The 13,880-nt window shown below is 41.1% G+C and overlaps 1 protein-coding gene across 3 annotated transcripts in view; it reads right to left on the bottom strand.

Moving 5' to 3' along the window:
- Positions 1-197: 197 nt before the first annotated feature.
- Positions 198-13,880, bottom strand: part of rapgef4 (Rap guanine nucleotide exchange factor (GEF) 4) — a 33,404-nt gene continuing 19,721 nt past the window's right edge. For all 3 annotated transcript variants that reach the window (XM_034575277.1, XM_034575278.1, XM_034575279.1), the window contains 26 exons: positions 13,721-13,785; positions 12,585-12,635; positions 12,361-12,467; positions 11,364-11,485; positions 11,079-11,262; positions 10,908-10,992; positions 10,047-10,107; positions 9,849-9,925; positions 9,619-9,765; positions 8,161-8,276; positions 6,322-6,407; positions 5,924-6,002; positions 5,655-5,805; positions 5,170-5,258; positions 5,024-5,051; positions 4,855-4,933; positions 4,015-4,161; positions 2,796-2,893; positions 2,426-2,551; positions 2,094-2,272; positions 1,907-1,997; positions 1,780-1,830; positions 1,472-1,559; positions 958-1,022; positions 800-854; positions 198-671 (listed from right to left, as the gene is read on the bottom strand). In XM_034575277.1, the coding sequence (XP_034431168.1) occupies positions 544-671; positions 800-854; positions 958-1,022; positions 1,472-1,559; positions 1,780-1,830; positions 1,907-1,997; positions 2,094-2,272; positions 2,426-2,551; positions 2,796-2,893; positions 4,015-4,161; positions 4,855-4,933; positions 5,024-5,051; positions 5,170-5,258; positions 5,655-5,805; positions 5,924-6,002; positions 6,322-6,407; positions 8,161-8,276; positions 9,619-9,765; positions 9,849-9,925; positions 10,047-10,107; positions 10,908-10,992; positions 11,079-11,262; positions 11,364-11,485; positions 12,361-12,467; positions 12,585-12,635; positions 13,721-13,785 (2,555 nt within the window). In that variant the 3' untranslated portion in view covers positions 198-543. The remainder of the gene's footprint in view (positions 672-799; positions 855-957; positions 1,023-1,471; positions 1,560-1,779; positions 1,831-1,906; positions 1,998-2,093; positions 2,273-2,425; positions 2,552-2,795; positions 2,894-4,014; positions 4,162-4,854; positions 4,934-5,023; positions 5,052-5,169; positions 5,259-5,654; positions 5,806-5,923; positions 6,003-6,321; positions 6,408-8,160; positions 8,277-9,618; positions 9,766-9,848; positions 9,926-10,046; positions 10,108-10,907; positions 10,993-11,078; positions 11,263-11,363; positions 11,486-12,360; positions 12,468-12,584; positions 12,636-13,720; positions 13,786-13,880) is intronic.

The following is a 13,880-nucleotide window of genomic DNA, read 5'->3' as shown; positions in this document are numbered from 1 at the left end:
GACATTCAGAAACGAGAAATGTGCTCACATCGATAAAAATCATGATCCCCGCATGCTGATGTCAAAATAAATATTTATACACAATTTACAACACATATGAATCTCACAAATTTAAATATGTATAAATATGGTTTGATACAAAAGTTATGAAATAACTGGATATCAGGAATAGTATGGCAACTTGTTAAAGCATCAGCATCACATACTGTATGTTGACATCTGGCATTTTACACAGTATTCTGATGAATGAGATCCACGAAAGATTTTTTCAACTCTCCCTCTTGTGTGAGTCGGAGATAATGGTGGTATCTGCAGCACAGTGATATGAGAGGTACTTCAGCGACAACAATCACTGTTGTTAGAATATTACAAATTACTGTAATAAAAGGCCGAGCGAGTCAGGCAACTGCGTCTGAAACGATATCTCATGATGGGATATGACATAAGGTCCTCCAGGTGATTGCCTGCACTGGAGTAAGTTCATCCCATGGTGGCATGAAGCGAAGCAGCATGAGAGTGGAACATTTCTGTCCCTGAGTGGTTTCAAGACCGGCGAGGCTCAAGTTCATGGGAGAGCTGAGTTAGCGTCCGCTGGTTGTCGATCACATTGAGCTGACGAACGTAGGTCCGAACCTCCGGGTGGGTCTTGCTGGCCAAAGGCGAATCTGGGCCTGATTAAATTGAAAATGCAGGTAGTGACGGAGAAAAACGAGAAAGACATTCAACGTTATTCTCGACAAATCAACAGAGATCTTCAAAGTCTCTATAAAATGATTTCTTATCAAATATTTCCACTTACTGAATGGCTTGCTCCTACAGTGTCTCACTATCTTGACCGTATTAGCGATCATTCGCTGAAAGGCAAAGAGCAACAATCACATACCAGGAATTAACTGATAAATTACAAGATAAAGATTTTCACCATTAGATCAATCCTCTGCACCTCCAGAGTCTCACCATTTTTTCAAAATTGACCAAATTGTCAATAAATGTCTTGTTGCCCTCGTGAGTAAAGGTCATGTCTGGAAAAGACAATGACAAGCAGTAAGTGATCAAGTAAGAGCAGAGATGGGAAAAAAAACTATCCTCCGTCAATTCAGCCATCCATAAAGATTTTATTTTCTTCCAGGCAGGATTCGGCATAAACTCGGTTCATAGCTTTGGCTGTGTGCATTCATGCAACAGGCATACACTTCTCTAATGCAGGATTTGTCGTGCTCCACATCCCAAGCCTTTACTTATCAGCTCTAAAAGTTAATCATACTGAGAAACACACCCAGGAAATATTCACACCAAGTTTGGTCAAAAATGTGCCATGTATTGTTGAATTATTTTTGCCCACATGCATTACAACTCAACAAATCACCTACTGGATAAAACTGTCAATGTAGCATAAACACAACAAAAACTATTGTGATGCACTGGTCAAACTGATGTTACAATAAACAGTCATATAATAAACGGCTCTAACCTTTGATCAGCAGTGGCATGAAGGGAATGATGGGAGGCTCCAGCTTGGCGACTGTCAGTCGGTATGCTCGGTGGTTCCTGGACGGGTCCTGTGGAAACAGTCACACTGTTGTGAGATCTGCCGTCGCTGCGATAAACAGATCCATCACAGACGTGGCCAAGGGTGACACTGCTATAAACCCACAGGGAGCAGCTGACGGTGCAATAATCCTCGTGACTTTTTTATTCAGTGTTTGCTCAGACAAAAACAAGAAGATCAACACACTTTGAAGTAAAAAAAAAAGTTTGAATAAGTTATTTTTCGCTTACCATCAAGTTTTCAAATTCACAGTAAAACTTCTTGAATTTGTTGGGAAGTTTCTGTGAACACATACGACAGCAGATATTAAGATTTTAGTCATTTTGAAGAGACACAAGCACAAATCTGTACACCCACCTCCCAGGTCTGACTGAGCCGGCTCACTGCAGGGTTACTCAGGCCCATAATGACGGCAAAGAAGGCGTTCAGGTTCCTGTACTCCTTACAGCTTTGACAGGAAACATGAAAAGATAAGATAGTGGAGCGAATAAGCATAAACTGCATTCAACATAAATTAAATTTAGTTAAAGAATGAACAACTCACTGCGCAGCGATCTTGATGAACTTCTTGAGAAGCTGAACGCGCTTACTGAGCTGAGAACACAGACACATCTCTGAGATCACCCAGAACTGAATCTCATTAAACCTCCTCAGGAACAGATCCAGGTTCACGGTGGTTTTCTTCACATTTTGCCTCCCGAAGGTGTGGAAGAGGAGCTCGAGCTGTGAGATGCACACAATTATTCTTCTGTTATTCTTCTGGTGAATAAAAAAGCAGATTAACTAAATAAAACAGGTCTGCAATGCTGTGAACCTCGTGGGAGACACCCTACAATGAATCAGATGTGCTAAAGGTACATGGTCTCTCCGTTATACCTCATGCACACAGTGGAAGAGCTCCCAGTCATACGAGGTCACATGATAAGCCACATCCTTAGAGCTCATCAACTCAAAGCCGGACTGTGACCCTGTCGATGGGCCCTCCTGCTCAGGTATAGGGGTCTGGAAAAAATAGAAAACACTGTCTTATAATTGATTATCAAGTAATTTACTGTGTTTAAAATTCGAATAAATTAACAAAATCTGAAATATATCAAATCTAAAAGGAAACATATTGTCATGGAAAAAATATATCAAATGTTGAACAGAAGTCAACAAAATGACACAAAATCACTTTGGCTGCTCACAAGAATAAACATTACAATTCAATTCAAGAATTAACACATTTCCATTTTAGTTAACTCACTAAAGAATCCAACTGGTCCCGTCTGCAGGCAAACAGACGTCCATTTACGCTGAGAGTGGAGAAGACTGACACATCTTTCGGCTTGAAGATCGCTTTCTCTGTCACATGAAAACATGAGACACACAGGTTACGAACAGATTCAGACTTTTAAGGGTCATTTTATGGGAAATTTTGCCCTGCATTTCCTTTAAATGTATCATTAAAATCCAAGTATAAAATGAAATCGTAACCATAAGGGGATTCTATGTGTACCAGCATACAGTCCAGGCTAAATTCACCAGTATGTCAAACATCCCAGTTGTTGCTAGATTGGATCAACTGGTGGGACCACGTGTCTGTGATTGGTTATTTTGCTGTCAGTCACCTGCTTTAGACCATAACCACCAATCACAGTGTCGCTCTGGATGATCCAATCTACGATTATAAAAAAGTAATGACAATGGTTAGTGAGAACTAATGCATTTTTTAATATTTAGTAGATGTTTGGGTTGTTATTTTATAGTTTTATATTTCAGGGTCGGGCAGACAACGGTTCAGAGCACCCAGTGGAGCAGCACCTATGATCTCAACAACTATTTCATGGATCACCATGATATTTTGTACAAACATTCATGGTTCCCAGTGAAGACGAGTGACTTTGGTGGTGCCAGACTTCTCCTTGATTTTTCTTTTCTGGCACAAAGTGGTTCAATTGATTAAAAAGCCTCAGTTTCACAGTTTCATGGCAGCATCCTGCTAATGAGTCAACAGCATACGGTGCACGCTGCAACACCATGTTCCATTAAATTATAACATTGCACCATCGGGCTTTTAAGAACTCTCTCATGGAAATGTTTTCTCATGTGAAAGATATTTAAACCATTTAATTTCCTTGCCCCTGCTGTGTTTTTGTTTTGACTTGCAGAGAGCACGAGTCAAGTGTGGACAAGTAGGAGCTGCATTCGACATCCCTGGCAGAGACAAAGGAACATGACTGCAGTGAGGAGCAGCCAGCACCAACAGCCTCGTGCTAAATGTCATGAAAAAACTGAGCTCAGGTTTTTTTTTTTCTCTCGAGCTGCTTTAAAGGGCGTTTTGTTTTGGCACCTCCTGTCACAGTCAGCAAACTCGCTGCGAAACGCACCTCGTTTCTCACTAAATCAGCCGGGGGATTAATTAGTATTACAACACCATGCTCGCTCCGTCGACTTGGTTAACACGTAGCTGCCGCTGCTCTCACCTCCTGCCGAACTGAGGTTGACCAGGACCAGGTCCTCCGCTGACCCCAGCTTGTCGGCCACAGCACCGATGACCTCCCTGACTGAGGTGGCGACAGGGACCCGGATTGTGATGTAGGTATGATCGCAGCAGTAGACTTTGAACAGAACTGGAGAAATGAATCAGAGCAATTAAGAAGCAGTACTTTTTGGATTAATATTCAAAAATTTGACAACCTGGCAATCACAAAATAAATCTGAGGCATCACAGGATGATTTTTATCTTTCAGATTTTTCTCTAATCTTTACTTTTCTTGTCAAATCCTTGATATAGTTCTCCAAATCAAACAATACACTTTGCTTTATGTAAAGGTATAATATAGAAAAGAGGTTAGAAATCACTTCCTACAACAAAAACTGTCTTTAGCTCAGGTTATGAAAACAGAAATCCCCATAAAAGCGGGTAAAGACAACAATGACTCGTTATTCATCAAGAAAATCCACATCAAACAAGGAAATCCTTTCTGCCAAAACCCTTGACTTGGTACCATATGGTGGCAGTCAATACAAGGTCCGATTTTTAAATAGATTAATCACTTATGTTTCAAGTATCAGATATTAATTCATTTAGAGTTGATTAGAAGGACCAATGGAAAAGCAACGATTCAATCAGAGTGAAAGTCGAGGATGTTCACATTGAGCTGAAAACGTCCATTGTCCTTTTTCTGCTGCTGCTTCAAAATGAACAAAAACACCACCCACTCCATCAAAAGTGTCTCATGAAGACCAGCTGAGGTAAAGACAATGTTATATAATAGAAAAGGCCTGAACAGTCTGTGGGTGGAGACGCATCCTTTACTCACTTTCATCATGACTCCTAATGGGCTGACGCTTCTGAAGCTTCTCATTGCCCATGCTGAAGTGTCGCAGGAGGACGTTGTGCTGTGACCAAATTTAACACGTTTAGGTCGACAAGTAGTCACAATATAACAAATTAGACCTTTAATTTGAAAATGAATGAGTCAGTTTTACCTTTTTCTGTGAGACTCTGGCTTCAGTGCTACAACATGAAAAAAAAAAGCCAAAGTCAAACCGTTAAAGTGACTTGTCTATATTATGAATATAAGCACTTTTGAATGACAGATCTTTATTTCTTTCCCACTGAGACACTAACTTACTTGTGCTTTACTATTCTCTCCAGCTGTGTGAGCTGATCTCTGAGGGCTGGAATCCCTTTGGCATCATCAGACACAGACACCAAAAACTCCTGCAAAACAAACATGAAAGTGCACTTCATAGAAAGTATAGATTAGATTAACAACGGTAACAACTGTGCATACATCACAAAATGTTGTAAACATTTAATAACAGAAACTCTTATTCTAAGTCTTCAAACCAAAGCAATAGGAAGCACATCTCTACAAGTGACACCTGTAGCTCATAATATATATATATATATATTTTTTTAAATTATATATACTGGATTTTTCAAAATAAAGGTCACAAAATAAAGACTAAGTATGTTCTGAGTTATAACTATTGTTATTGTACAATTTATATTTCAAAAAAAACTTTCATTTACTTTACATTGATAATCAAAGTGTATTCCCATTGATTTTATTGTGTTCAGGGGTTAAATCAGCATTCATATCTAGAGGCCGACCTGTAGGAAGGCCACTGACAGGTCCTCCTCCTGCAGCTGATCTCCATGCACAGCTGCCCACTGCATCACCAGGCGAATCACCCTGCGCTTGTTGTTCAGTGTGTAATCCAGCTTCTCCTGCTCAGAGCCCTGCAGGGCCTGGGCATGGTAGGTGCACCGCAGTCAAAGATCAAAACCATGTAACTATACAGCAGAGCAGCACGTTTATGTTCTTGTTCTCGTGTCAGTTCATCAGCACCGGAAAAGAACATTAGGGTAGCAAAGGATATTGGGCCATCAACACGGGACACAGTTGGCTGTTTGGAATGAAGACGCAGTGCATGAGCGCAAAGTCGTCCAGGGCTGAATCTGTGACAGAAAAAACAAAGGAGCTCGCGTCACACACCTGCGATGTAAGAGCAGATCAAACGGTCCCTGTCACCTCTGACAGGCAAATGAAAACCATATGTACCCACACAAGCGAGAGTAATTAGATCAGCTCTGTGATGTGTGGCTAATTATAGATGAGAACAAGCGGGTCAGTGCAGAGCGGGAGCGGAGGACAGAGCAGAGAATGAACATGCTGCATGGAAGAAAACCCCTCAGAGTAAATGATCATCATTGTGACAGATTATATTTAAAGGGCTCTAATCCGCCACAGTGAATGTTTCATGCTGAGCTGTTTTACCTGACTCCGTGAACTGGGAATCCAATCGCATCATTTCAAGGAGGTGCTCCAAAATCTTCTCCGGTGTCCCCGACATCACCCTGTATCTGGACAGAGTGAAACACACCCTTCACTAATCAAGAAACACCGGCTCTCGAGGCTTAATGACACAACTGGGGCCCTCGATCCGATTTGTGTTACGCTTGAACTTGCATGTGTGTGTGTGATTGCTTCATTTGATAACAATCCTATTTACAATCACAGAGTTCTTGGCTACAGATTAAGAGGAGTCTGGGCTAAGTACTATCAGTGAAGCCCCAAAAGAAATTTTTTTTATATATATACATGGGGATCTTCGCTGTGAAGGAGAATGAAAACAATCCAGCGACAATATTACTTGATGGCAGCCACACAAGCAACACTGTGTCCCCCCCCCACTCACGGGGGAGAGCGTGGACTCTCATGTGTGAGGAGAGCAGCTGATTAGAGGGCGACCCCGAATGAGTCAGTCGTGACTTGCCAGGTCCCTTTCTTACCCGTAAGAGCTCCAGTTCATCATTACCATTAATGTGTCTCCTTATATTACTGTGACTGTGGTGCAGTGACAGACGCCTCTGTCAAGAAAACACTTGTCGGCTGCAGTGCACAGGATGTGCTCGTGCAGCCTGTGTGGTCGGGAGGCATTTTCTTTTGACAGATATAATTCAATATTCTCCAGGGAAATTACAGCATCTTCAAGGAGAAGGTTGGGCGATATTTTTGTTTTTTTCTCATTGGCAACACATGTAACGAGAAGACGAAAACCAACCATCTATGAATGCATTTTCTAATCTGAGTAAAGTTTGCTACGAACTACAGAACTAGCTGTAATAGGAAAACTTCTAAAAAGAGTTACAAAGTGCTTTACAATAAAACTGAATTTCAAGAATCAAAATTTTCAATTTTAACTTACTAAGCAAGATAAGATCATTTAAAATGAAGGACAAACACCAACAGTTAAAAATAAGACATAGGATAAAAGTGAGTCTTGAGAAGAGGCTGAGGTGGCCAGCCTGAGAACTCCAGGCAGGGAGTTCCAAAGTCTCAGGGTCTGGATATTAAAGGTCCCCTTGTCACCATTAGTGACCAGTCAAGATTTTTCCTAGACCCTTTGTGACCAAATTATTAAAGATTTAAGTCTTCAGTAGGAAAAAATAGGATTTAGTCAAAGATGAGCTGTAGAAAGTATTGGAAGACAGCCTAATGTATTGTTGACTGTAGTCTTTTCATGTTGGCAATGAGAAAAATATAGAATACTTAAAAAAGGTCACCTGCAGTTTATTTGTTTTCTGACTCAGAACAGCTGTTGAAGTTGTTGAAGTATGCAACTTTTTTTTAAACCTTAAATAGCAGCTTCAAAAGTTTGATGGTTCACTGACTTGGAATCAGGAGAATGTTTCCTCTTTCATTCCCACACGTCTGTTCTTGCTCTTTGTAACTTCGGTGAGTGGGTACAATCTCCTGTGAGAAGTGTAGAACTGACTGATGGTCATAGCTTTAATGATCAGAAAGTTCATGAGTAAAGCTGAACTGTAGATCAGTCAAAAAGACTCATTAAAAATCTGTGTTTATCTCCAATATTCAGCGAAGAAATTTAAATTTTCAAAAATTCGAAACAGAGTTTGGTGCATTTGTTGCAGCGGCAGCTTTTCTGGTTCAGGAAGCCGTGAATCATGAGGAATGTATAGGCTTTGTTTGTTCTCTACATGAAAACCAGTTTATCGCTCAGACACACAGCCCAACAGAATGAGTCACCATGTGTGGCTGCAGAGGGCGCTGTTTCTTCAGTAATGTGTGAAGTGCAGTGGAGGGTACATTTACTTGTAATGGGAGGACGAGGCTCCATGGACGGAGCTTTGACTGCTGCTGAGACTCTTCTCCAACACCAGAACATCCTGACCGTGCTCCTTCAGACGCACCGTGTTGGCCTCCACGTCCTTCACACACACAATAAATAAAGTACATAGATATTAAGCATTTTAATGTAAAGACCCATGATTATGTAGAATACACTGAAGGTTGTTTTGTCAGTTCTGTCTGATCCTGTGCATAAGATGCTGTCTCCTCCACAGCTGAGTGAAAATGAAGCGTCATAAACTGGGCACAGTGTTTACACCATCACACAATCATCTGGTACTTGCAGTGAGGTTTGACTCTGCTCTCTGAACCAGAACCAGTATTAATGGTCCCCACTGCAGAGACAGTGTCATTAACACCGGGCCCCGGCCACAGAGCAGAGTGGAGGAGATGGTTTATCCAGTGCAGAGTCAACACACAACCACACTGACCCCAGGTTTACACAAAGCTCCTCACACTGTAATGGACTGCATTGTTTTGACTCATGATACAGACTGAGAAACATATAATAAGGAAACAACTGCAATTCAAGTCTGTTTAGTTTAAAACACCCACTAATTGGATGTTTTGTTTCTAGTATGATGTGCTTCTTTTACCTCATAAGAATTGTGACATTTTTTAAACTAGGGATGAATAAACTTAATTTTTTCTCACAATGAACTGGAGATGGAGATCCTAATGTTTCCATAGAAACCACCATGGAAACCATGTCAGGCCAAATTTTGGTGACATGTTGAATGTTTACAATGTACAATGAATGTTTAGATTATTTTACTGAGTCTAAATTGTATCTAGCTCTAATAAATAGTTGGAATATAGATCACAACGTTTTGGCAATAATCAGTTTATCACTTTAAAGTTACATTGCGGATTTTGAAAAATGGTGATTAAAAAGCAGTGATGTCATCATATCCAACACAACATCAACAAATCATTCAAAATATTGATTATTATTTGATTTGATCATTTTATTCAACTTGTAATAGTTTCTTTTTCGGTGTTCGGTTTCTTTACAATCTGACCTGCTGGAGCATCGTACAGGATATGATGTCTATTCACTATGTTAAACTGTAAGAAGCAAAGCTGCTCCAGCTCAAGCTCAGCATTTATGAGTTCCCAGATGGAAGTTTGTCACATAACAAAGTTTTGCCCCTACAGCGGATTAAACCCCAAATCTGTGTGTTATCTCTAGCTTGGAGCTACATGAGTCACCATATTCCACATTTAATGGCATGAGCTAATGGCTGCAGAGGGCTGGTGTGCTCTCTCTCTCTCTCTCTCTCTCTCTCTCTCTCTCTCTCTCTCTCTCTCTCTAAGGATGCACTTATAGCTGCTCTGCTGAGTCTTCGCCAACAGAGGGCATTAGTGTGTTGTTGTTTTTTTACAGTTGCTGTAATGACATCAGTAGACACAGAAACTCACCCTCAATATCCTGTTGAAGTCCTCCTTGTCTACTCTCAGGAAGTGACAGTTGTCCTCTCGCAGGACAATGGACGCAGCACGGGGGGAGTCGTTGACTAGAGCCAGCTTCCCAAAGTCGTCCCCCTCATGAAGCGTGCAGACGACACCCTGAGGAGCACAGCACCCCACAGATCACACATCAGTATCTTCATGCTTTTCACATTTGTATCCGATTTGAACAAAATACCTACTTTTCCATATATGACGACATTGACTGAGCCCTTCAGAATAATGTACCATGACGTGCCCTCCTCCCCTTGATTGAACACTGGGAGAGAGAACAAATCATATCAGAGAGAAAGACTGATAGTGTCTAATCTGGGATTTGTTGTATTTATGTAATGCAGTTATGAATAAATCAATCACATCAGTTTTATCAAAACACTCACACACTGTTCCTGATTTCGCATGAGACTCGAAGATCAGTACTCCTGCCAGCTCTCTTTTCACCTGTGCAGATTTATAATGAGGGAGCTCAATTTTAAAACACTTTCCTTTTACTTAGCGGTGCCACGGGGAGCAGCCAAAAATATCACTCTACTTTCCTGCAAGTCAAATCCCTCACTGGTGTAAAACATGAAGGTTATTATCCATTAAAAGAATATGCAGTTTACAGATGTTCTCACATTACGTGTTTTACAGTGTCCATGAATCTCAATAGCAGCACAAACTAATAATATTACCTGTAGAACATGTATCCAAACATCATATAGTCAGGGGAGGATCTGTGGGTGGGGCCAGGGGGGCACTGACCCCAACTGAAATCTGATTTTTATACATAAACTAGTCAGTTATTAACAATACTAACAATAAATAGTACATTCTGTTCAGAATTTTCAAATCTTTTTTGAAATACACAATGTGCTTGAACAAAGATGTTTTTCAAAATATATTTATCGATGTGTGGCTTCGCTCAAAGCTATAGAGCTAAAAATAAACAAGGAATGAACTTAAATTACTCAATCAGGAATGGGAATTGGACGTACAATTGTCCCCTTTGTATAAGTTTTGGCCCCTTTATGTCCCCTGATTAAGAAAATCCTAGATCCACCACTGCTGTAAGTGATGATCTGGAGTGAGATGAGATACATACGGGCGTGTGTGTTTGCATCTTTGCATCTTTGCATCTTTTCTCTCACTGTCCCTGCTCTGATTCTAAATATCTGAGAGGTTGAGCACGTGTTTTTATCGCCACAGGAGAGAGAAACAGTTGAAACTGACAAACTCACTGATGGAGAATTTCTACTCACAGTGGTGGATAGATGAGATAAGGCCTTGATATGGAGCAGCTCCTCATAAATGATCTCCAAATCATCTGCTGTTCTTTCAGATGGACTGTAAAACAGGAATCACGTAAAGGAAATTATTCCTTTATACTGTTGCACTTCATTAAATATTACTTCAGATATTTAAAGCCGTACTGTTTCCTCAGAATCATCCTCATGTGGGCGTCAGGTCCGATCTGCGAGAGGAGGAGCAGGGTGTCCTGCAGCTCCTCCTGGCTTTCCTGCCTCTCCTCCTCGCTGGGCAGGGGGGCATCCTCCTGTTCATCGTCCAGGAAGCGGTAGAAGAGGTACTTGTCCTGGAAGATCAGCTCCTGGTCCACTGCGTCAACACAACACAACACAGACAGCGCGGGGCCTAAATTTAAAAGCTCTGTTGCTCACTCACATGTGTGCAGACACACGCGTCACGCAGAGTCTCACCGTGGTTGAGAACACCTTCTTCCAGCAGCACCTGCCACATGCCCACAGCCTGGATACGAGAGTGGACGCACGAGCTCTGCTGCATTTGCCAGTCGACCAACTCTGTCCCCACACAGCACTGCCTGGCAAAGACACAAGTCAATATTAGATTTGACATAAGGCCGAGAAATTATGCAACACGCCTATTGTGTAATATTAGTTAATTATCTATTATTGAGTAGCTTTGTCTATCTGTTGTATTAAAATTAAAAGTAACCGACATAAGCCTGCTTATGATAAAGTTACACACTTTCCAATTTTCCACAGAACCCATAGAATGTAACGAAGGCATATAAGTTTTTCATTTTCCACCATAGACTGTAGATAAAGATGGACGTCATGTCTCCACTTCCTCCCACTATCCAGATATGAAGCCAAAATATCCCAGATACAAGCGCTGCTATCTTGTGCATTTGGAGTCAGCACAGTAACGATCGTGGGATGGAGCCACGGCATCGAGGTCCCACCAATACACACACAGGACCAATTGCGAGTCAACTGTCAATCATGACGTTTCACCCTTTTGAACAAATGTCAGTGTGATAAGAACTAACGAAAATGACAGAAACCATCTTTGAGAAAAATGTAATTGACGTGTAATCTTTAGTTTGGTCAATGTCCCATATGCTAGCAAGGAGGAGGTGGAGTTTATGATGCAGCCAGCCACCAGAGGGCGATCAAGATGCTTTGGCTTCACTATTGGGCAGCAGTTATGTCCATCTTTATATACAGTCTACGGTTTGCACCACACAGATCCTTTACACGTTAATTGATTTTTTGCCACTTGGGGGCAGCACAACAAGCTGTAAATACAGAACTGACACATGAAGTTGATGTGAGGATTACAATAAATGATGATACTTATTTTATCGTGTTAGTATCTTTATTTTGTTTTCAAGCTAATGCTAGCTTACTGACAAACTATTTCTTGATAAAATGTTTAAAAATGTCAACCAACCTATATGTTTTCAGGTGGTACTTCCTGTCTCTAATCATGTGCGGCGCCCTGGAGAGGATGGCGTTACGGAGAATCTTCCCAGCCCGCAAGATCTTCTCTGAGGGAACCTATAGGTGATAGAATTAAAGTCAAATCAAAGACAAAAGTCAAATCACAGCACAATAGAGTCCAACTGAGTAACAGGTGATAGCTGAGCCCTACATTACAGAAGGTGAGTTTACTACCTGAGAAATGCATTTAGGATTGGGTTTGGCTGCGCTTTCAATGAATGACTTCTGCAAAAAATAAAATGAAACAAAAAAATAAGTGGAACTGCAAAGAAAAGACATCATGGATGAGAGGGGAGGTGAGGCTCCTCCGGTGGCAGAAAATTAAACGTTACAGAAAAACGGGGTGAAATTAAAGGTTTGTTGTCGCGGAACACAACAGTCCAGTAATTGGCAATAACAGGCACCAGGACAACAACAGCAACAACAAGTCAAACCAGTCTAGTTAAATAACGGGTGATTTTCCTCTCGCGGCAGACCGCTGGACGCCTTTTCCACCGCTCCTGTATGACTCACAGTCGACATTATGTGTTTGTTAGCTGTCAATTTTAATTGAACTTATGGCTTTCTATATTGCTTCTGAGTTCAAATAATAGTGTGTTCCCACACGGTTGCCTTCAATTGCTCAAATGGGACATAGATATTGTGTCGTAAGTGTTTCTCTTTCTCCACTGGGACCATTGGTGGGGGTGGGCTGCGGGGTTGTGACATTTAAAGTGCATTGTGCATGCTCCAGAGAGCAGCGTTAACTCATGCATTTATGTGACGGCTTTAAAGCTCATCTTTTATTAACAAGAGAATTAGTCCACTCAGCTTTTATACTTATTATTTATATACTGCACGTTAAAGCAGTGTTTTGTTTGTTACATAAGAGAAAAATATGTTATGGAATCCACTTTTTATATAACTGCAAAATCTTGTCGCTGTGTTGTTCCTTGGGTATAGGAACAAAGCACAGGGCACCATATATCTACTGCGGTGTCACGTTATCGTCCCAGTGGCCAGGAAACGACAACAGGAGAAAGGTGGGACAGGAACTGTACAGGATGGAGACAAGAGCTCCTGTCAACTTATTTATATTTAGACTTTAAACAAACTTCACATTCCTCGCTGATTTCCAACCCAAAATATTAGCCGTAACTAAGGCTGCCAAAATGTACAATGACACTCTGCTAGACGGGAACAAGGCCGTGACAACAGCTCTGTCCCAACACCCCCCAGCCCTTCTCTGTCTTTCATAACATGCCCCATTACAGTTAGTGTTATACTAAATAATTCACATGTGTTAGCTTGCAAAGTGTCAAAGAAATTACCTTATTCTGGTGTTTGGATCCTGGAACAAATGAGTTGTTGCTGATGTTCTCTTTGTCCGGCATTCCTGTATGAGAAGAACAGAGCATATATTACAATACACTGTAAAGTAAATAGAGGAAGAACATGAGGATCAATGAAAAGGGAGTTAAGACCTTGAGC

The sequence above is a fragment of the Hippoglossus hippoglossus genome, chromosome 21 (assembly GCF_009819705.1).
Source record: "Hippoglossus hippoglossus isolate fHipHip1 chromosome 21, fHipHip1.pri, whole genome shotgun sequence".
Classification (NCBI taxonomy): domain Eukaryota; kingdom Metazoa; phylum Chordata; class Actinopteri; order Pleuronectiformes; family Pleuronectidae; genus Hippoglossus; species Hippoglossus hippoglossus.
The sequence above is the reverse complement of the archived record's forward strand: the minus strand, read 5'-3'. Positions and strand labels throughout refer to the sequence as shown.